The 24,731-nt window shown below is 38.4% G+C and overlaps 1 protein-coding gene across 4 annotated transcripts in view; it reads left to right on the top strand.

Moving 5' to 3' along the window:
* The first annotated feature begins 2,099 nt into the window (after positions 1-2,099).
* The window catches only part of zmiz2 (zinc finger, MIZ-type containing 2), a 34,771-nt gene continuing 12,139 nt past the window's right edge, over positions 2,100-24,731 (top strand). The window contains exons 1-5 of one of the 4 annotated variants that reach the window (XM_084745772.1): positions 2,100-2,785; positions 13,690-13,791; positions 17,416-17,533; positions 21,705-21,907; positions 23,625-23,793. In XM_084745772.1, the coding sequence (XP_084601898.1) occupies positions 13,742-13,791; positions 17,416-17,533; positions 21,705-21,907; positions 23,625-23,793 (540 nt within the window). In that variant the 5' untranslated portion in view covers positions 2,100-2,785; positions 13,690-13,741. Of the gene's footprint in view, positions 2,786-3,144; positions 3,214-13,689; positions 13,792-17,415; positions 17,534-21,704; positions 21,908-23,624; positions 23,794-24,731 lie in introns of those variants that run through there. The other 3 variants (XM_084745774.1, XM_084745773.1, XM_084745775.1) reach the window with 3 other exon arrangements.

Consider the following 24,731-nt stretch of genomic DNA (forward strand, 5'->3'; position numbering starts at 1 on the left):
CATACCTGACAGCGTCCTCCAGTTTCGGTGTTTCTCCCAGGAAACTCTTGAACTTTATGTGATCGTTATATCATCGAAAACAGATCCATACATTTGTCTGACACGGGCCTGCTTCTGGTTGCAAAAGCAGAAGACTTCAGAGTTTTAAAGGGTTAGTTCAGATTCACAGAAGTCATATAATAACACAAATAAACGAACTAATCGAGGCAGCGGCAGACTAGCAACTCTTGTGTTCTTTGAGTTAAAATTAGTGATTCTGTCAAAGGAGTTTGGTTGCTCTGGAAAGAAAAGGCTCTCTGACAGAAAGGTACAGAGATGAAAATGTTTTTTAAGGTGGCTAAAATACATTCTGTTGTAAAGTGGTAAAGTAGTGGAAATATTTGCAGGACTTTTACCTGTTTTACCTTGCCGTCAGAGAGCCTTTTCCAATGGGAAACCACAGTTATACAAGCCAAATATCGCACCCGCCACACCGACCAAACTCCATTGGCAAACTCAGTCATTTTTTCTCGCAGAGCACATGGGTTGTTGGTCTACTGCTGCCTCGATCAGTTAGTTAGTTTGTGTTATTGTGTGACTTCAGTGTTTTAAAGGGTTTGTTTGGATTCACCAAAGTCACACAAAAACACCAAAAATCTTACCCATCGAGGCAGCAGAAGACCAGCAACTCCTGTGTTCTGCGAGGTAAAATTCCTGTTTTTGTCAAAGGAGTTTGGTTGCTTTGAAGAGACTGACACCCTTGCCAGAGTCTTACATGTCCCTTTAAGGATTTCCATCCAAAGTGAGGGTCTAAGGACAGAGGATGTTGGATGGATTGTAAAGGAAAGCAAAATTTGTGATATTTGGCTTTTATAAATTGACTCGACTACTTTATCCTTGCCTACACATAAAATACAGGAGCGCGGTGAAGCACATTCTTAAATCTCAGAGTGCAGCCAGCTCTGTTTTTACTCCCACTAGTCCTTGATTTCAGTTGCTCCCTCTTTGTCTCCTCAACCCTCCTCATCTCCCCTCTTTTTTTCCCTCCCTCCTGGAGGTCAGATTGTTGCAGCAGTGATGGTTGTTCAGCCTCAGAGTCAAAGCAGGGTCAAGGCTTCGGCGCCGTGCAAACCCTCCCTCTCTCAGGTTGTGTGTGTGTGTGCAGTTATGTCGCGGAGGAGTCAGTTACTCTGTCCTGTGACATTGTGAAATGACTGCAGTAGATTGGAAATTGTGTGTAAAGTGTGTATGTGTGTGTGTGATTGTACTATGCGGCAGGTCGTGGGGGAGGAAGCAGCAGCAGCAGCAGCAGCAGCAGCGGCGGTGTGTGGAGTGTAGAGGTGGTGGCGGCGGTGGTGGGGAGTCAGTGATATGGATAGTGTAGAGAAAAAATGAAGAAATGGGAAATCTCGGCACCTGTTACCAGGGCAACAGAGGTCTGAAAAACACAGGCAGGTTGGACTTTTTTATTCTCCACGCTGCACTGCCCTCTGGCAAGATACTGCAGACACCTCTAATGACTCCAAAACACTCGCTGCTGGCCCTGCTGCTGCTGCTGAAACACACCGCCTGGCTTCAAGTGACACAGACACCACCTCTCTTGTCTGTGTGTGTGTGTGTGAGAGAGAGAGAGAGAGAGACAGCTAATATGTGACATATATAATGTAGGTGCTGCAGGTGCATGAGAGGAAATCACCCACCATGTTGCATGCATGTATCATACATACGTGATCATTTATGGCTGACGTCATTCTCCATGATCTCCCCCCACCACCACCCACCCTCTCTTCTCTAAAATGATCTGCTGCTCTGGTCTGCAGTCAGTCAGTCAGTCAGTCAGTCAGGAGGAGGAGGGACAGGAAAATGCCTTTCTCTGTGGGAGACATTAGCCTGTGATCTCATGAATATATTATGGAGGGTCATTGTGCAATGAGGAAGGTACACTGAGCTGCCAGGTTATGGCCTGCCCAAGCCAACAAGCTTATTCTAATTAACTCAGGTTAGTAAATTACCCTCACAGTTATTAGATTATAATATTATATATAGGTGAATTTGGCAGTAAATAAAAGCAGCATAATAACATTTAAAGTGTTGAATTATGGTGTACTTACTGTTTAACAGTCTGGGATGTGAAAACAAAAAGAAGCCAACGTAAAAATATATTATTAATAGCCTAACAACGCTCGACAACACGGTTATCAAGGGTCGTGTCAAGATGGGAACGCCAGACCTGCGAAAGATCTCGCGAGAGTGATCATTTAAGCCCAAACTGTGATATTTTCCAAAACGCAACTAACTGTTTTAGTCCCTAAACCATACGTTGATCTTAACCACCGATTTGCCGCAATATAAAATACAACTAGAAGAAACAGTAAAGAGACAAGTCGCAAATCTCGCGATAGTTTTGCATATATGGGGTTCCTAGCTACTGTTGTCAAGCAGCCCCGTCTTGTTAGCTCGACTGTGAGCTCGCGTCTAGAAGGGAACCCCAGACGCACGGTAGATCTCGCGAGAGTACTCACCTAAACCCAAACCTCGAGCTTTTCCTATCCGTAGCCGAGTGTTTTCTGTCCCTAAACCTATCTAGATTTATCCATAGCATATTATAAAATACAATTAGCTTGTACAAGGCGCACAAAGAAAAAAAGACAGCTCGAACAAATCTCGCGAGGGTTCCGCAAATCAAGGGTTCCCTTCTAGACACGACCCCGACTGCGACACTGGCTAGCATAACTGGCTAATGCTAGCTAACTTAACTGTCTCCAATCAAGCGGCTTCATCGTCTGGCAGCTGGAGCGGGCAAAAGGTAAGCTCCTGTCACAGTAATGGCTTATCGAGCTGGCGCGGTTAGCTCCTTAGCTAGCCGCTTTCGTTGCCTTGTAGCTAACTACTTAGTGTAACGTGAGAGAGGATACCGTTACACAAAGTTAACGTGAGCTAAGTAGCCGTCAGTGGCTAACGGTGCCAGCGGCGCAGCCAGCAGCAGCAGCAGCAGCAGCGTGTTAAAGACCCTCCACACACAGCTCTGTCTCCAGACCTCCGCTGCCACTAACAAGACAACCAGATAATTCAAATTTAAGGCTCCGATTCCAACACTGCAGCTTTACCAAAACCTGGACATTGATTTTCTTATTATCACTTCCTAATTATACCTGCTGTTTGTTTTTGTTTTTTGTTTTTTTGCGGTGAACTGCAGCCTCAACATATCTGCGTTTATTTCAGCAGCTCAGCCAGGTAGGTGAAAGAAAACATCTGCTTTTCTCATTTTTAGTGATGGGTAACACACACACATACACATGCAGAGACACACAGGGAGAGGGGCTGCACTCCTCCACAGCGAGCACACACTGCTGAAATGCTTTGTTCTGTTCTGCTGCAAATTTGAGCAGCATGTTTTGTGTTTGGTATTGTTGCAGGAGTAGGTTGCAGGTAGAAGATTTGCATGATTTGCATGGCTCTGACCATCATCTCACCAACATATGAATAACTACATCATAAAAGGAGAAAGAAAAGCATTATTGTTCTCAGGCTGGTTTATTTCTCTGTATGCTCAACAACAGTTTTTTCTTTTTTTTACATATATATATATGCAGGGGTTGTTGTTATATTCCAGTGTGTTTTTATGAGGTAGCCAGTGCCTGTTTTTCGTCTTTGACCATGACTTCCTGGATGTATCATGGGTACAATAACATGCTCCCTTGGCTTGGAGCCAGGCTGAGTTAGTTTGGGTGAGTGTTTACATGAAAAGGCAGAGATAAAGAAGGTGGTGAAAAAGGCTGAAGTGAATTAGCAGGTTTGTTTTAAGGCCGGTTGTGTTTGAAGCATCCAGATGTTTGTGGTTTCTTGTGCACCTTGCATTGCATCTGTCACTCTACAGTAGAGCTGCACGAATAGTTGATTAATCAATTAGTTGTCAGTGATGAGGCCAGCTATTTTGATTATAGATTAATCATTTTGAGTCATTTTTTAAGAAAAAAATGTCCAAATTCTCTGATTTCAGTCTCTCAAATGTGATTTTTTTTCCTGCACAGGGTTGCAACTAAAGCTTATTTTAATTATCGATTGATCTTCTGATTATTTTTGCGATTAATCAGTTATTCAGGCACCGAAGTGGTGTCTTCAAATTGCATCTTTTGTCCAACCAGCAGTCCAAAACTCTTCATTTACTGTCATAAATGACAAAGACAAGCAGCATATCCTTACAGTTAAGAAGCTGTAAAAGTCAAATGTTTGATATTAATGCCTGAAAAATGATTGAGACAATTAATCAATCATCAAAACTAATTTTCTTTCAATCAACTAATCAATTATCTGACTGTTGGTTGCAGCTCTAGTGGTGGATAAAACAAAAAATTGAGGACATCGCCTTGGGTTTTAGGAAACGTCAACATTTTCTGACATTTTATGGACCAAATAACTAATCAATTAAGCAATAAAATGATCAACAGATTATTTGATAATGAAAAGAATCTTTAGTTGCCTTACTCTTCAGATATACAAAATAAAGTGATGTAAATGAGGGTACTATGAATATAATTGATCCAAATCTTTAACCTGATAACTGATCAGGCACCTGTAGGACAAACTGTACAGTACATCACACAACATATAATCGTTCCTCCAGATTCTCTCCATGTGTCTTTTGTTTGTCTCAGACAGTCTTTCACTCCTCAGACTAATAATATCTCATCTTTTCATCGCTGCTCTTCTGTATTTAAGAGCCTATTAATTGTTAATTTCTTTGAGACTCTTAATTAGTGCTTTATGGGGATGTGGAGGTAAGAATTTCCCAATTTGGGATCAATAATGCACTGTCTGAGGTATGATAATACTACAATAAACAGTCCACATTATGACATCGTAATATTAACAAGAACAAAGAAAAAAAATTATGACTTTAAAAAAAGCCTTTTTTCTATTGTTCATTTAAAATTTCCTTTTTACATAAAGTGCTTCTGCTTTTCTTCTTCAATAAAAGATAATAATATTAATAATAATAATTTAATAAAAGCAGCAGCCATGATCTAAGCATGTGCAGAAAAGTCAGCAAGACTTTTTTGACTGTTTTGCAATAAATGTTTGATTTATGTACAACTGCAAATCAAAACAATGCAGCATTCAGTTCTTTTACAAAATAAATTAAGAGTAATAAAATAATTTACCATGTAATGTCTCAGTAGATATCGTCACAGTTCAGGACAGTATCGAGATATTTTTTAATCAATATACGGCAATATTTGATGTATTGTTTAAGGCTATAATTAACAATTATATCCATTATCTGTCAATCACTGTCTCGATTAAAATAAGATAATCCTTCATTAGTAACACACTGAGGAGATGTGTAGTGTTACAGCAGCGAAGTGGACAGTTAAATAGAAATAAACATCAATAAATAATAAATATGTAAACCAGCAATATAAACAAGAGGAAATATTGAAAATTGAGTAATTGTTTGCTCCATAAAATGTCATAAAATGGTGAAAAATGTCAATCACTGTTTTAGGGATCCAAATTTTGTGTGCTTTCTTTAACCGATAGTCGAAAAAATTAACAATTTAATAACTGATTGATCATCAATAATTAAGAAGATACTAAATGTATCCTTTTTTCCCCCTGTCATTTCAAATTTAAGTTTCCTTAGTCGTTAAACGTCGTCAAACTAGTTGGCAATTCATTTAACAGTTGAAAACCAATCGATCGATCATTGCAGCTCTAAAATATTCACATTCGAGAAGCTAAAATCACAGTATTTTGACTTTTTTTCTTTAAAAAAATGACTCAAAACAATCTTATCGATCATGAAGTAGTTGGCGATTACTTTCATAATCGATAACTAATTGATCGTTTTAGCTCTAACACTGTTACATCCCTGCGCTCTACAGATAAAGTCATGTAAATAAGGACATTATCGCTGTATAAAAAACTATTCATTGACCCATTTATCCTGATAATTCTGATCAGGCACCTGTCGCGCACACCTTACTGTACACACTGCAGCATGTAATGGGTCCTCCAGACCTTTATTCATCTTGTCCTCACAGTCTCTCTGTGTCTTTTGTTTGTCTCAGACAGTCTTTCACTCCTCAGACTAATAATATCTCATCTTTTCATTGTTGTGCGCTGACATTTGTCTCCATGATGACTGCTGCTCTTCTGTATTTAAGAGCCTATTAATTGGTAATCTCTCAGATCCCTTTTGAGACTCTTAATTAGCGTTTTATTAAAGGCAGGTGCGCCGCAGATCAACCAGTTAAAGCCTGCATTTTCTACAGTATCTTTTCATCCATCGGTGGCCTTCGTCATCACCGGTTTGTGTATTCATTAAAAAAAACAAAATGCTTTCAATTTCCAGACATTATTGTTAATAGATATCAGCAGTCAAGCACTTAACCTAATCATTTCAATTAGTCAGGTTCGTTAAAAGGTGTATTGTGGTGTTTAATAACAGGCAATAAGTGTTTTCCTCTCTTCTGTGTCAAACCAATTTACATGCTGATAATAATAATGTGCCACAATATTAAATAGTAAATTAAAGCTGAACAAGTAGCTGGTTAAACGTCTAGTCGGTTTTTGATTGACGGGAAATTTATTGGCAAATATTTTGGTTTTTAAAGTAATTTTTTAAGCAGAAATGCCAAACATGTCTCAGAGTCTGGAGGTTTTCTGCTTTTCTGTATCTTATTGTGATAATAAAATTAATATCTGGGTTTTTGAGTGTTGGTTTTAGACGCCACCTTGAGTTTTTGGGAATTTGAGAAATGTTACGCTATTTTCTGGCATTTTATAGATTAAATGATGAATCAGTCAATGGAGATAAAAATGTGATATAGCTGAAATATTTCTCATGATAAAAAGTTTAATTTGATTAGTTATTGATGCTTTATAGTTACCCATTTGTCATAAATACCTGGTGAAAAAAGGTTGAATTTAACCATCTGATTTTAATGTGATAGTGTTATTCACCTTACTTTGAATTTAACTGCTTAATTTTTTAATTTAACTGCCTTAACGTGAATTTAACCACATTATTTACACACAACTATTATGTGTCTGCCGCAATATTAAACAGTAAATTACAGTTGAAAGAGTAGCTGATTAATCGTCTGGTCAATTAGTTGATTTACAGAAAATCTACTGGCAAATAATCTGATTTTTAAAGTAATTTTTCAAGCAAGAATATCAAACATTTCTTAGTTTTAGTTTCTCAGTTGTGCAGGTTTGTTGTTTTTGTCTGCTTTATTGTGATAGTTATATTAATATCTTTGGGTTTTTGAGCGTTGGCTGAGCAATTTAAGACGCCAGAGGGCTTTTAGGAATTTACGGTTAACATTTTACACTGTTTCTTAAACATTTATTAATAGATCAATGTAAACATTAACTGGTAGATTAATTCATAATGAAATTAACAATTAAACAATAATGTATTTGATTTCTTAAGTACACATGACCAAAACTAATGCAGTCTAATTAGAGCTGGGCAATATAGCTGAAGATTTTCTCAAAATAAAATGTTTTATTTCAGTTGATAAAATGAAAGGATGAGTGTGCTTCTTAGTGTCCGACAGCCTTATTAAAAGAATCCTGACAGAGAGAAACCTTTTTAATAAAGAGCAACGTACATTTTCTTTAATTAGAAATAGTCATTTTATTGCTCTTGACAAACCCTCCAGATTCCATTTACAAAAACAGTAATTTTGTCATCAACACAACAAACCTGACAGAAAACAAAATAAAACTCACCAAAACTCTCTTGGTTTGTCTTTTCACTGATAAAAACAATCACCAGCTCTGAATGAAGATGAAGAATATGGAGATTTTTTCAGTTTTTCTCAGGTATTACTGTAATAAACTGAATATCTTTGGGTTTCAGACTGATACATAACATAGAAATATTTAGATTATCTTTGTTATTATATTAATATTATCAACCCTGTATTTCTCTCTTTTTGTCGATCTTGTTTTCCTGTTTGAACAAACTTCAACATTAAGAACTGGAGAAGTAAAATGCCGTGTCGGGCAAGTAAATCTAGCAATCTAGCAATATTATCATATTAAACTGAATATCTTTGTGATTTGGACTGACAAAACATGACACTGAAGACATCACCTTGGACTTTTTCCTGACATTTAGAGACGTTGCAGCTCTAGATTAAACATGAATGTTAATTTATGTTTGTAATTATTTGATAACCACTAATAAATAAGCGGTTTTGTTCAGGGGCAGGTGTAGATTTCTGACTCGCCTGACGGAGCATCTGAAAGGAAAGAATTAACGCTGAAACATTTTGAATTTATTGTTGCGATGAGCGGCGTGACGCTGTTCTCTTTGCTGACAGGCTGATCGGACCACCCAGACTCCCGCGCATAATTTTGTCAAAAACATTTCGTGGAGTTTAGTGTCGGAGAAACGTTCTAATTCAAAACAGCTGTGACTGTGAGGGAGAACGTGTGAAGAAGAAACTCTGGTGACATTCAGCCGTGTTATTTTTAGCTCAGGTGGCCGATGACGGAGATGATATTTTCATTGTTTTGACGTCTGAATGGGACCCGAATGCTTTTTGTGAATTATGGCACAAAAGACCAAACTGAGAGTCTGATGAAGGCTGCAGCTGATGGATTATTGTCATTATTTGTTCATGTCAGGATTATTCTCCTCTATTAATTGATAAATGTTAGATTAGGGCAGGAACTAATGATTATTTTCATTGTCCATTAATGCGTTGATTATTTTCTCGAACAATCGGTTAGTTGTTTGATCTATAAAATGTGAGAAAATGGTACAAAATGTCGATCGTTGTTTGTTTCCCGAAGCTCAAGATGACGTCCTCAAATGTCTTGTTTTTTCCACAACTCAAAAGATATTCAGTTTACTGTCAGAGAGGAGTAAAGAAACCAGGAAATATTCACATTTAAGAGTCTGAAATCAGAGAATTTGAACTTTTTCTTAAAAAATTACAAAATAAGACATTTGAGGACGTCATCTTGGACTTTGGGAAACACTGAGTGACAGTTTGCACCATTTCCTGACATTTTCTGGACAAAACAATCATTGATAAATCAATAAGTGATCAACAGATTACGTGGCTATGAAACTAATCACCCTGTTTACTCTAATAAAGACAAGAAAAAGCAGCAAGTCCTCAAGTTTGAGAAGCTGGAACTTAAATGGTTAATCGGATATTAAAATAGTTCAAATTTCCTATCGATTGACTAATTGACAAATCAAATAGTTTAATTAACAACAAACCATCATACGCTCTTCACATGTTTTTTATGCAAAATCATCATTGGTAAAGTAACTCTGGCTCTAACTAGTGATTTTCATTATTGATTAATCAGTTAATTATTTTCTTGATTAATTGATTAGTTGTTTGGTCCATAAAATGTCAGAAAATTGTGAAAAACTGTCGATCAGTGTTGCCCAAAATCCAAGATGAGGAGAGAGAAGCAGAAATAAAAAAAAAATCAGGATATTTTCTTGAAATATGACTCAAAACAATTAATTGATTCTCAAAACATATAGCTGGTGGTTAATTTAATAATTGATTATTAAATTAATTGTTGTGGATTTAATGTAACAAGTAAAAAGTGTAATATTTGCCTCTGAGTTGTAGTGGAGTAAAAGTATACAGTAGCATAAAATGGAAATACTAATACTTTCATAACAAAAGGGCCACTGAAGTAATGTGAGTTTCTGCTTCATTTACGTGATCGTCTGCGTCCGGCTCAGGCTGTAGAAGAGAAAAAGACTGGCAGCTCATAAATGATGTAAAGTGTGTTTATTTTGGAGCAGAGGGAGCATTTAATCATCTTCACTGACGAGCTGCCAACTTCTCCTCCCCTCAAGCAATTCATACCTACTTCAACATCAGTGGCTGTTAGTCCAGACTTAAACTGATCATCAGGTTAATGGAATTTGATTGGAGCTTTTTGGCTCCAGATGTGATCAGCAGCTTTGAACTAATCTGTGGAGACCGCAGCGTGTTTGGATCAGTGTTTTAATTATTACATCTGAGTTCTCATTGTCGTTCAATCATTATTTAGCTGTAAAGGCGCCAGAGCTACCAAACTTTAATTCATTGTAATCGTGATACAGCAGTATTATCCACCGTATGACATTAAAAACTGCAGTGACTGATTGAATATAACTTACAGGAGAAATGGTAAACTTTATCACGGCATCAACAAAGAAACAAAGAAGAAAAAATATGACAAAAATGTCCAAAATATGATTTAAATCAGCAACTGATGAGAAGATTATGAGAGGACAAAGGTTTGTTACACAGCCAGTCAATTAATCTGTTGATTACTGTCTTTACTAATTGTTTAGTCCATCAAATATCAAGATGCCCATTATAATATCATAGAGGCTGTCTTTTTTTTTTTTTTTTTACTTTTTTGATTAAAAAGACTCAATTACTGTTTGGGTTTTGGGGGAAGTTCATCAAACAGAATAAGACATATAGACGTCAACTTTGACTGGAGAAACTGGGCGACTGATTAATCAGCAATGAAAATAATCTTTGGTTGCATATCAGTATTTTGACTACAACCTCTCAGAAGTCTGAAACAGTCTGAAACATAATGTGTAAACAGTTTCATTCAATTATTGATAATTAACAAAAACAGTTACAGATGTCACAGTGAGAAATGTGTTTTTTCTAGTGTTTTGACATTTCAAGGAAATAAGATTTTGCAGATTAATAAATAAAGTTTGTACACATAATGTGCAAACAATTATTTGTTGGTATTATTTAGAGCTGCAACAAAGCTGGCCACTGATTAGACTGATTTGACAGGATTTTACTGCCTACTGTTAATAACTGATTAGTCATTTGTCATTTTTGCTGAACATTTATGACGGTTTCAGGTTGCTGCTTCTCTTGCAGTACATTATAATAAATTGTTTGACTTGGGATTTTGGACTGTAAGTCGCACAAAACAAGACGTTGATGGAATCACCTCGACCTCAAAGTCGTGTCTGACATCTTTAAAATGGTTCTCTGATGGTTTATCAGGGTTTAGCATCAATATTTTTGCAGAAATCTACTTGGCCAAAGTTTATAAAAAGTACTTAAGTTAATTTGTCATGTTGACTTTATAAAATATCAGAAAACAGTGAAAAATGTCCATCTGAGTTCTGTTCCACAGTGACGTCTTTAAATGTCTTGTTTTGTCAGTTTAAAATCCAGAGATATCCATGAAAATAAACAAAAAAAGGAAATTGCCCGATTTGAGAAGCTGAAAACAATATGTTCTGCAATTTTTGCATGATAAATTAATCGATTATCAAAATAGTTTAACTTTTTTTTTTCCAGGAAAGTGAGCTGTTAGATTTACTTGCCCAACATGACATTTTACTTGCCACAGGAAAGCTTTATTGTTAATCCTTGTTTATAGACCAGACATGTAGGTCTAATTGATTAATTGAGAAAATAATCAGCAGTTTAAACACTAGTGAAAATAATCCTCTGAATTCTTCGAAAAGGGTGACTGATGCAGGAAGTTTAAGTGTAAACTATATTTTGAATATTTTCACTGCTCTACCTTCCTGTCAGGCAGCCCTTTCAAACGAGAACCCACCGTCATATAGGCTAAACCCACGTATCGTGCAAGCAAGGAGATTAATCGATGTACTGCTGCAGACAGGATCGGCAGCCAAACGTGTTTTAGCCACTTAATAAAAAAGGCCCACCTAAAGAATCTGCATCAGTCTAAGTGTATGCAATAATTAAAATATTTTACCTTTGCATTAGACAGCCTCATCTGATGAGAAATTGCTCTTATATAAGCCAAATATCACTCTCTCCAAAGCCACCAGACTCCATTGGCAAAAACGGCTATTTTACCTCACAGAAAATGGCTGTTACCTGGCAACCACTGCCTTGATCTGTGATTTTATTTGTGTTATTGTGTGACTTTGGTGAATCCGAACAAACCCACTGAAACACCAAAGTCCCACAATAACAAAAACATAGAAACTGGTCGAGGCAGCGGTAGACCAGCAACTCCAGTTTTCTGCAAGGTAAAAATGAATGTTTTTGCCAATGGAGTTTGGTTGCTTTGGAGAGATTGATTTTTGGCTTAAATAACAGCAATTTCCTGTCAGAAAAGCCTGTTTGACAGCAAGATAAAGCTGTGAAAATATTCTAAATATAGTGTACACTTAAACTGATGGTAATTTATTAAGGTGGACGTTTAATTAAGTGGCTAAAATACGTTTTGCTGCTGACCCTGTCTGGAGCAGCTCATTGCTTAGCTTCCTATACTGGTGCTCCTGCTGCTTCTCCAAACTCGGGATGTGCACCTCATGTAATCCCAATCAAAAAAAACCCCAAACTGTCCCTTTAAAACAGAGATCTGCAGATTCTGGAGCAATATGCATCTCCTTTATGGTTTAATATTTTGTCAGATAAAATGTGCATCATGGCCTAAGCGATTCTTTATTTGGCCAAAATCAGCTCTTATGGGAGTAATAGTTGCAGACCCCTGCTTTAAAACATCAAACCATCTCGATAAACTTGGAGCACAGCTCTTTTTCATCAGCTTTTGCACAAATCGGTCCAAACAAAACAACACGGCGGTTTGTAGGGTCAGCTGAGGGTTGATCGAGTGCCTGTGGCGTTTCTGGCCGATGGCAGGAGCAGAGAGGTCAGAGGGAAAGGACGAGGAAGAGAAAAGACAGCGAGGTGGAGTCGCTGGTAAAGAAAAAGGTCAGGAAGTTGGGGTCAAAAGAGGCAACGAGAGTGTGAGAGAACAGCGTGTCTCAATCATTCCACAGCAGGTACACTCTGTGCTGCCTGTGTTCAATTTCAACATCTGATAGAGACAGACATCTTACATGCCCCCCCCCCTCCTCTTTGTGTGGTTTAGCTGCTGTGTGCTGCGCTGTGATGGAAGTTACAAGGTGCCGTCTGGAGGCTGCCGGTGCCTTTTGATAGGAGGGAAATCAGGTACAACGGTCATGTGATCTGAGCAAACCCCCCTTCCTCGCCTCCTTCTTCACAAGATGTGGGGTGTCTGACCCAAATCTGCTAAGTGCAAAAAGGAAACCAAAGAGAAGAAATGATGATGATTGGGGGGTGGGGGGTGTTCAAGGCTCTGATGTTGGAAAATTAGCATGTCAGTTGGAAACCGTCAGATAAAGAAAATCATTAGCGGGAGGTGGGAGGAGAGCGGCGGCGGCGGTGGTGCAGCAGTGGGGATGAGGAATGTGCAGAAAATAGTGAAAACATCTGGTGTCGAAGGAGGGAAAGTGGCAGATAAACATGCAGGGGTGTTATTAAATGAACCAAATTGAACAAAAAGATGATTCCTCTCAGCGGCGAACAAGTGTTAGCGAGCGGCTGATTGTACGTCGGTGTGCTGCTGAGAGAAGAGTCTGCCTCCTCACATCTCTGTTCTCTTAAATTCCTTTTGAAATCAGCAAGCTAAATTTAGCTTCCAGCACCCCTCCCCCTCCTTTGAGAGGTATCAGAGCTACAGCAGTCAGTGATAGGCTAACGTTTTGATGTGCACAGTCCACACACACACGCACACACACATGCACACACAGATTAAAGTGAGTGGCTCTGAGTGGGAGGGCACTGTGTCTTTGTGCACACAGTGTGGGCTTTAGTGATGATAAATTGTTGCTGTGCAGCAAATGAGCTCTGAGGAGGAACCGTCTTTTTTATGTGTGCGTGTGTGTGTCTTTATCCCTCTCAGGGCTGCCTCTTGAGGACAGTGGGGGCTCTCTAATGATCCCCCCGTTCATCCGATGAACCCCCTCAACTCCATGAAACCCTCCCTGCCTCCCAATCCACAAAGGTACACACACACAAACACACACACGCTGTGGTGGCATTAAGCTCGGTGTCCTCAGGTGAACCTCGTGACACCTCACCTGCTCTGCCCAGTGGCGTATTTGTTATGTTTTGTTGTCCCGCCCCCCCCGAGGGCCTGTATCACAGAGTCAGGCTCTCTTTGGGTTACCTGGTTTCACTGAACTGAAGCTTCATGTTTCCACACAAATCAGAATCCTGCACTTTTTTGTAAGCAGCAAAGCCACAGACAACGTTATTCTCACAGTCTCAGAGTGCATCACAATCCTCCCAGAGTTCTTCTGAAGATTACGGCTGAATGATTTTGAAGAAATATCTTAATTTCAGTTATTTTCTGCTATTGTAATTACGATACGACTTGCAATATTAAAGGAAAGGATCATTTTTACATCATTATTCTCATTTGCATTGAAAAACTCATGAAAACGATCATGGTGTGTTATTGTTGTTGTTATTGATGCTTTCTGCTGCAATTAACACACCATAAACATTTTCAGGTGTTTTTCAATGAAAATTAGAATAATGATGTAAAAATGATCATATAGCCACTTCAATATCAGTCAAAATAATTCCATCTAGATATTTCTACAAAATCCCTACATCCAAATCAGAGTCCTGGACTTTTTTACAAGCGGCTAAGCCACTGACTGAGTGCACAAAAATCCTCCCAAACATCCTACTCGGCTTCTGACGATACGTTTTCCACAGTTTAGTGTCCTCCGCTGGATGTTTTTATTCAGCAGTTAGAGTCTCTGTTACAGTCGGATCAAACCGTGACGCTGTTCGGGCAGGTTGTGGGGTCGAAGGTTGTGTCGTAGACTTTCACAATAAATAATATAAATGACATAAATGTTAGAAATGCTATACAATTGTTTTCATTTCGGATTTCTCCAGGGAAAAAAAATAATATCGTATTATCTGTGTTATATTATTGTTCTTACCTGCTGCCCGCCTGCAGCTAGTTTATGTTCACCCGTGTCTTTGAATTTATATAAATGTATTTTTTACCTGCAGGGACCCGACCCTGTGCAGGACTCTGATCTTAGGATTAAACTTCTGTTTCCATCCACTGCTGTCATGGGTATAAATAACTAAAGCTCGGCGTGCACTGTACAATTCTAGAAATGTTATTGTTTAATTCCAACTGCTACGGTGTGAGTAAACATTCTCACATTCTGCACCTGTAAACTAGAGAATAAAATTTAATTCAGACCGTTCTGACTACTGACGATTGTTAATAAAAATTAGTTTGGAAGCTCTGAGGCTTGTAGAAGTTTTTTGTCAGCAATAATTCTAAGTAGGGCTGCACAATTATCACAGTGTTATCAAAAGTGCAATATTGCCAAGTGCAACATCCAAATTGCTCACATTGCACAGTTCAGTTGATCAGCCTCAGCATGGAGTTCAGACTGACCGTGAGCTCAGAACCGCTGCTCACTTCTGTCCGGTGACGGTTCCAAGTTCAACATTTATGTTTGTTTTCATTTGTCCAGCCATGCAGGCAAAGTGGGTCAGAAATCTACTTGCCAAAAGTCAACTTTAACTTGCCCCTGTACAAGTGGCGTTAATTCAAGAGTGCAGACATGGTGTCACTGGTAAACATGTGGTTGTAAAGAAACAAGAGAAAGAAGAAATGGTTCCTCTGCTGAGGGAAATTCTGGTGTTTTCAAACCTGGGCCTTTTTTCTTTTACATATTTTGGAGTCTAAGTGACTAATATGTTCTAAAACTTTTGGAACTGGCCCAGTAGATTGTGTTGATGTGTGTGACTTGTGCTTTTTTCACTACTAAAACACCAAAACCACACAATAACACAAATAAACTAACCGATGGAGGCAGCAGTAGACCAGCAACTCCTGTGTTCTGCAAAGTAAAATTTGTCAAAGACGTCTGGTGGCTTTGAAGAGAGCGATCTGACAGCTGTCTCCGGTTAAACAAAATGGTCAATCTGTTCCATAATGTTGTCAGACACTTAGAATAACTATCTGATCCTGTCAGTGGAAAAAAAAAACCCAGTACTTTTTGTGGGCGTACTTTGACGTTGTGTAATTGCCCATAAGGGTTACACTGCAGCCTGTTTTGTGGCTGCAGCTGCCAAAAATTGTCATCCCTATTAATCACTTGGGAAAATAGATGAATATCACTGAAGTTAATATGACATGAGATGATCCCAGCAGGGAAAAAGTGATATTCAGAGAGGTAAAATATAGACAACATGATCTAGAATGTGATGCAAAGTGAAGTCTGCTTGTTTCTCCTTCCTAAAGGGAGAAGAAAACTAAAAGTCTGTGCAAAAGACAGGCCTGAGGAAAAGAAATTAATGAAACCATAAATTCAAAATGGCGTTAATTCAAGAGTGCAGACATGGGTGGTGTCACTGCAAAAAACTTGTGGTTGTAAAGAAACAAGAGAAAGAAAGAAACGGTTCCCCTGCAGAGGAAAATTCCAGTATTTATTTTTCAGTTTTACATATCTTGGGGTCTAAATGACTAATAGGTATTAAAAGTTCTGGAATTGGCCCCGTACATTGTTTAAATGTGTGTGACTTGTGCTTTTTTCTCTTGTAAAAGACCAAAGTCACACGATAGCACAAATAAACTAACCAATCAAGGCAGCGGTCGACCAGCAACTCATCTGTTCTGTGAGGTAAAATTACTGTTTTTGTCAGTGGAGCCTTGTAGCTTTGATAAGAGCGATGCAGCTGGGGGTCTCTGCTCAAAGAAAAAAGGTCTGTCTCTGTCAGGATACTGTCCATAATGTTGTCAGACACTTAGAACAACAAATTAAGTCTGTATGTCCTGGAATTACCCTTTGAATAAAGAAAAAGCTAATGAATTCCATCAACCAGGGTTCAGTCAGCCTCAAGTCCTTAATTACAAACTGTTAAGGCGATCGACTGTTGAGTGTTCAGCTCTGTTCAGGCTTTTTGGAAGCATCTTGATTAGTCTTACTCAAGCCAAAACACTTAATTGAGTGCAGCCACAGAGCCTGTTGACTGCTCTGTTTCTCTCCAGAAAGCAATGAAAGCAGGAGACGTGTTGCCAACTTACTGACACGACAAGCAGCCTCAGAAAATGTGGCTGATTGTAGAAAAGAAAGAGAAAGAACAAACAAGTAGCTCAGTTTGATCTTGTATATTTTAGATAATGACATCTTTGCATTTCTTTGCGAAAAAATAATTGTGTAAATTAGATGTTAAAAAGTGTTAAGAACACACCAGTTCTGCTTGTAGAGATGCTCCTGCATCATTATGTGTGCAAATGTGGTATGATACTAAGCTGTTGTGGTAGTTTCCTGTCGAGGAAATGGTTTGAAAGGAGGAAGCAGAGGGTAACCTCAGCTGTTAGATGAATAAACCATGGACGGGTTAATCGTTAGCTCACCAAGGTGTAAATGATATATTGACGACCTTTTATTGAATCCCGTCTCCGTGCTGCTTCCAGCGCAAATAAGCCCTGACGAGGTGTTAATCAACACACGATTGTTATTAAAGAGGAAACAGCAAAACAGCGTGTGAGTGAGACACTGTGATGTAATTAATATGTGAATGAATGCTGCTCTCCTGAACCTCCCCGACCATCCCAGTAACTCGGCTTCATGTCCTCCTGCAGCAGTGACGGCCCCTTCCTAAATGACCCAGTCTCCTGGCAACCAGGCACCAATCAGCACGCGGGATCTCTCTCTGTAGTAACCACAGTGTGGGGCGTGACCAATCCCACACACAGCCAGGTAACACATGTCTCAGCACCCTGGGGACATCTTCTTCTTTTTTTTTTTTTTTCCCTCCTGTTTTATGTGCTGCACTGAAACAAAACCAGTTACTGCACATAAAAAAAAAGCTTTTATTTATTTATTTTGTTGTGTATAAAATCAATATCATATTTATTTGCTGCAGTGAAAGTACAGTTTGGATTTTAGTAAAAAATGAAAGAAATCACATTTCTGATGACTTAAAGCAGCTATAATCAATAGTCTTTATAATGAGAATATGTCATATGACAGTGTGACAGACTGCAGCTTCTCTCAGCTGTATGGAGATTTATTCTAAAGCCCACTGTTTAACCATCCAGTCATTACTTCACTGTTTTTTTATTGTCACAGCTGTAATAAGTCACGTTTCTAGTAGAGCTGCACAGTTAATCGCAATATTATCATTACTGCAGTACGGCCAAGTGCAATATCCAAATTGTGGAATCAAATAATTTTTTTTAAAAAAGGAAAAATGTGTGAGAAAACTGCTTTACAGTGAGGTACCATGGTGCTGCAGAGGTGACCTGGCCTAAAAATCTCGTTCTACAGATTACAAATATCACATCAGCATGATTTTAATTGTTTTTTTCAGTAAAAATCAAATATTATACTGCAAAAATGATTATTCCTGCTAATCATATTGTACATTGCAATTTTAGTCAAAATAATTGCAATATGACTTTTTTTTTTACCATATCTGTAAGTCCTAGTTTCTGTCTAATTCTCAAGTGAATTTGAGGCAAACCAACACGACCAACATGACCAAGAAGTTTGGTAGGTTCTCCTACGAGACGTTTGCTGTCTGCAGGCTCACCACTAGATGCAACTAAACCTAAAATGTGCAGAATACCTGCTCTGCGGTAAACAGCAGACACACACAGTTAGAGACGAGCTGGTGAACGTAGTGGAACATTTAGCAGCTAAAGAACCAGATATTTCTCTCGGGAGGTGGTGGAGACCAAACACAGAGATAAAAGAGAGTAAATAAATGAACGATCATGTCGCTCTGTAACTGTTGGACGTGTTAACAGACTGTTTGCTGTTAAGTTCAACACACAGTATCACCCTCATACCTGATGTCTACAACATAAACAATGTCAGTGTTGTGTTCACAACTTGTTTGTGCTGCCCCCCAGTGGTAAAATTAATCAGTTTAATTTCAAGTTTAAGTGAAATATAAAATATAAAAGTTTTCTTTTGTAGGACTGGTTGTATTCAGACCCTCTGAGACAATAAGACTGGAGAGAACAGCGTTATCATGCGACGGTTAATCAGTGACTTGATTATTAATTCATTATTAACATTCAAATTCTCTGACTTCAGCTTCTCAAATGTGAATATTCTCTGGTTTCTTTAGTCCTCTAAGACAGTAAGCTTAATATCTTTTGAGCATTTGAGGACGTCAGTGTGAGATTTGGGAAACTGATCAGTGATTTCTTTCGATTGATGATGAAGTTGCAGTTCTAGTCATGCTGGAGTTTTTGCTCTCCACTGCAGATCTGTGTAAACTTTATGATTTAGCCTTATAATGTTACATATAACTAAACTAAGTGGAGTCGAGATGCTTTAGAAGTCATGATATTATATGATATTTAGAAATATTTTAGACCTGCAAGTTTAAACAAAACTGAGACAAAACTAGAATTATCGCCCAAAGCTCTACAGCTTTATTAAAATTACTGTTATAAACAATGTGTTATTTAAATAAATCTCCATAGTTCAGACTGGGGGGAGTTTGAAGCCGACCGGTTGCAGCTGCTGCGTTCTTGTAAGCTCGCACCACTTTTCTCACATTTTTTGACAACAAATGTAAAGCCAGCTTTCTTAACAATCTTTTTTTAAATCCTTTTTTTTTGTTTGCATTAAACAATGTTAGAATAAAGTGGCCCATAATTATGTTTTCTTTGATGTATAACACCTCCTCCATCACCTGCAGAATCTCCAATATTTAGTTTGGTCTTACATTATTAATAAAATGTGCATCACTTCTTATTTGAGATGTTTAAGAATCCATATAAATAGTTATAATAATAAAAAGGAGGAATGAAAAATGTTATCAATGGAGCGGACGTAGGCTAAATCCACGCATTAGCTGATGTGACTGTTCCTCTGAAGTCAAAAATAAACACTTGAGATCTGCTCTGAAAGGTCGCGCCTACACTTCACCGAGAGTAGGAGTGAGCTGCTTGATAAATGTGTCTCATTCTTCACTTAAAGAAAAAAAAACACTTTTACTCCTCAGTTGGATCTTCAGAACATTTTGTTTTCCTCACATCTTATTAAATACGGTCCCAAATCTCTCAGAGTGATGCATATTTGTTCCTGCTGATAAAGCGTGGGAGTAAAAGCATTTTATCGACTCTGTTATCCTTGGAAATATCTTCGTCAGGATGGAGGAGAGTCGTCAAACATTTGATTTAAAATGCCTTCAAATAGCTTCAAATACTGAAATGATTCATTAGTAGTGGAACGTTTCTTGTTACTGACTTATTTAACTCGTATTTTGTTATTTTTCCCTTTAATATCTGTCAATTTAAGTGTGTTCCAGTGTTCACGTGGGTTGTATAGTTTGGTAAATGCAGAGAGATATTTTTATTTTTCGTATTTGTCAAAAACATGAACAGACCCCAGACACCCAACAGAACCCTGGAAAAATATTTTGAGTTGGTAACAAATTTGTTTACTGGATATCTTTAGGATTGCAAGAAAGTAAGTTAGAAAATATATGAATAGGGCACACGGGGACCTAATCAACTAAATATCCAAAAGCATTTTCCACAGTTTTGAGGTGCGTTTTATTAAGTCTGACCTGAATACTCCAAAGTAGGGTTTTATGAAACTTTTTAGACCGTGTACCACCTCAAGAAATATTGTAGTATTTTGATAGTATTTTCAAATATTTCTGACATTTCTCCAAGTACCACTAGAGAGATTTCATGGACCATCAGGGGTTCACGCACCAGAGTTTGAGAACGGAGGACCTAAAGCTTCTATTAGTGACGGACCGATCAGTCGGTCGACCGTTTCATCTGGACGATCATCTGGCAATGCTATGCAGATGTTATAATGTATGGAATAATGCAGCTGAATGACGTCTCTTCTGACACACTGTACCTCAGATAACAGTCATGTTCTGAAGTCTGGAGCATAATCCAGTTACTTTTTTATTACTGTTTCATCAATTAATAAAAACTCCATCTAAAGCCGGGCAGACTTTTTATTAATTGATGAAATAGTAATAAAAAAAACAGTAACTGGTTTATGCTTTAAAAACTCAAATCTAACTGCGCGGTGGTGCCGTGGTTAACCATGTCGCCTCACAGCTGGTTGGGGGGCTCTGAGATGAACTGGCGACTTGTCCGGGGTGTACCCTGCTTCTGGGATAGGCTCCACCCCTCCACAACCCGTCAAGGATAAATGGTTTCAAGCGATAGATGGATCTAAAACTTCCTTCAGAAACCAACAGCCCTTCATTTCACAGACTAAACTTCCTGTTGCTTTAATGATAAAATCATATTCATCACTGTTGTAGACTTAAAGTGTTTTGCACATTCTCCAGTTGTAAAAATCCGTCGTCTGTTCAGCACGTTAAAAAAAAGTGCTTGAATATTTCATCAACTAAAATGTGCATCATGGCCGACGTCTACGGCTCGAAGCCTTTTCCTCTAACGTTTGCCGGCAGCAGGTCTGGAGTTGCCAAACCTTAAAAAAAGAGAAGTCACAGAGTTAAATTGAGAGTAAAGGTAGCAGACCCGTGGACTAAATCTGCAGCTTCATCAATAATGAAAGAGAAGAAGAAAAAAGAACATTCCTGGAAAGTTTTTAGGAATAAGTCAAATGTGCACGATTGAAATAAATTTCCTTCATTCAGTCATGAAGAGTAAAAGTCTTTCAGTCTTTTGAATTCTGTTGATTTCAAACACAATCATTTATTCTATTCCAGAGAAGTTAAGTTAAATGAAAACTTCTCCATCTACTTTTAGCTTCATGTTCAGCCACAGTTTCATTTTCATTGTGACTCTCAGGACTCAGTCTGAGTGTGTCGTCTGTCCCTCCCCCACCATCCTCCCTCTGATTCACTTTATTTCACCACATTATGGGCCGTATGACGGTTTGCTATGATGACACATCTCTCTGTTTTCCCACGCAGGTGTTCGGTGCGCCCATGGGACCGGGCGAGAGCTCTGGCGGTCACATGATGCCTGGCGGCAGCCCCGGTATGGGTCCCGGCATGGGCTCCCAGTTCATGGGCCAGCAGTCGTACGGCGAGGCGGTCTCCAAAGGTTACGGCCAGCCGGTCATGTACGGACGTCCCAGCGCTGCTTACAACCCGGCGTCGGCCTACGGTGGAAGGTAAATGGCTTTCCTGTGTCGCTAAATGTCAGCTGCAGTGAAACTGAATCCAATTCTGAATTTTACTTTCAGTATGACTGAACAGGAATCCAACTCATCATGTTTGAAAGTTACAAGAAACGTGGAGGTCATCTGTAATCAGAGCTGTTCACACTTAAAAAGAGCTCAGAGTTCAGTTCACAGAGATTAAAGTGAACAGGTTCAGGTTCATAATTCACTTTTTTTAATTCTGAACTAAGTTTACAGTCCCAAAAATGAACCAGTTAACATTCATTCCTTTAAATTTAATTTGAAATAGAACTTATATTGACATTAAACTAAAATGTTTTTTGTATTTATTTAATTTCAGGAATGTAAAATTACTTTTAACTCAATTCCAGTTAATAAAATCTAAGTAATATTATTAGACACTACAGCAGTAATATGATTATTTTGAAGTGTGGGGTTACCAGTGTTTCAACTGCCCCCATCCACTGTAACAATGGCCCCCAACAAGGGGGCAATACCACTCTGACTTCTTGCATGAAATTTAATATTAGTCTTATTCTCATTGGTAAAAATATAAAATCTTATTACTAATTAGTGCACATATCTATGTTTCTCATTCTCTTGTATATTTCAAGTAATCTGTGATTTATGATGGAAAATTATATTTAAAATGTTACAATTGACCCCAGTCTCCCCTATATTAAAATACTGAGTTAGTATCTCAAAATAATGAGAAACTTAGTGAAAACAACTTAATGCATCAAAAAATGACCTAATATGTTAAAATAATGACTTAGTTAAATTTAGATTTAGTTTCCGAGACATTATTTCAATAAAGTTTTTTCTTTTTTCCATCATATTGATGGAAACGGGCCTCCATAGAGACAGATGTAACACGTCTATGCTGCAATTACACTTTCCTTTCCTTTCTTCTCTTTGCTTTCCTTTTTCCCACCTGTCAGGTAGTTGTTGTACTTAACGAACTCCTCGGTGCCGTCAGATGTCTGATCACTGTGATCTAACTTTGGTCGTCAGCCTGAACAGAATCAAATATTGCGTCTCATCTTTTCTCGTTGGGACAGAACGAACAGTTTTCCTCTTAATCTTTGTTGTCTGTCTTTTTTTCATTTGCCTTGTCGTCACAATTTTTGTCACGAAATAATTTTTTAATTGACAAAACAAATCTGTTTCCTGTTTGTGAAATTTGATCACAGCTCACAGTATATTGAACATCAGTCAACAGCTGTGCTGTCAGATCAATTAAATTGACATTTAAAATCTGTGATGATGACAGAGGAGGTGAGCAGCAACAAAACACAGTCAGATTGTTTTAATAAAGATAATACACTTCAAATCAAGAAGCAACATGGGAGCTTTTTACACCAGTTGATGTCATTTCTTAGAGCTGACAAAAATAATTAACACCTATTTAGCAAAAAACAAATCACAATCTTGAGTTTCCTGTTCTTTTAACACTGAGTCGTTTGTATCAGGAACGATATTTCTCTTCCTGGTGTTGATGCTTCACAAATGACTCTGATAATTTAACAGCGTTGTGGTTTTTTTATGCTATTTCTGCCTGGTTTTACATCACCATATGTCAGCGTGGCTGCTCTCACCCACTGCTCTGATTCATGCTCATGACGAAAACCTCACACACACACACACACACACACACTCACACACGCTCCGTTCGCTGCCCACTCATCTCCCCGTCTTCCCCCTGCAGTTACTCTGGTAACAGTGGAGGTGCCGGTCTGGGCGTTCGTCCTCCCTCAGACTTCACTCAGGCTGCCGCCGCTGCTGTTGCCGCCGCCGCTGCCACAGCAACTGCCACTGCTACGGCAACTGTCGCAGCAATACAGGAGAAACAGAACCAGGAGCTGAACTATGGACAGGTAAAGTCTCTGCCAGGTAAATGTGTCCATCTGTACTGGAAACAGCAGCAGCATCTTTTAACCAGAGTAACTTCATTCATCATTCATTTCTTTTGGCTGAAAACTTGATCCAAGTCAGTTTTCTAGCAGATTAAAATGTTAGAAACCTATTAGAGCACTGTTTTATTATTTAGTTAACATCCTGAGACCAGGATGTCTTCAGTTTACCTCCCAGTCACAGTGTGTATGAAGCCACTCAGAGCTAAATTCTGTTCTTACATGCATCGGAATAAAGAATAAAATAGAATGAAAAAGATGAACTGCAGTAACCAAAGAGTCAGAAACTGAAAAAAAGAGCTTTTAAGTTTTTTTCACTGGCCTGGTCACTGGTCACTGCAAGTTTTAAGGTGATTTTTCTCTAAAACAAAGCAAAGCTGAACAAGATAAGACAGATATCCAGAAGTTCATTTGTAGTTATAACTGAATTTTGACCAAAAATGTAGTTACTGCTGGCAGATGACTGATGCCAGAAGTCTCCAAAATCAGCTGGGAGTGACCTGCAGAGGTACCAGCTGCACACTTTCCATATTCTGGAAGTGTCTGATGAGTTAATTAAAAGATAAAGTTTGTCCCGCTGCATAAACTCGACACACAACATGAAAAAGTTTATCATGTCTCGTATGGGAAAGAAATAGAAAAAGCTTCCTGTTGCCTCCAACAGTAAATGTTTGTTTTATATGTATTTTAAGTGTCTTTCTCATATAACATGATTATATGAATCAAGTGACTCAAGTAAACATTATGTTTTTTATAAGTGAAGTGCGCAGGTGTGCACATGATCTACCAGGTGAGCTACATGGTCGCACATATCTGTAGTTTTTAGTTAAATATTTCAACATGTCTCAGTGATTAAAACTCGTAAACACAGAAGATGAATGTCCTTGCTGAACGGGGAAGCT

Source organism: Lutjanus erythropterus, chromosome 20, assembly GCF_056507025.1.
Source record: "Lutjanus erythropterus isolate fLutEry1 chromosome 20, fLutEry1.hap2, whole genome shotgun sequence".
NCBI classification, from domain to species: domain Eukaryota; kingdom Metazoa; phylum Chordata; class Actinopteri; order Lutjaniformes; family Lutjanidae; genus Lutjanus; species Lutjanus erythropterus.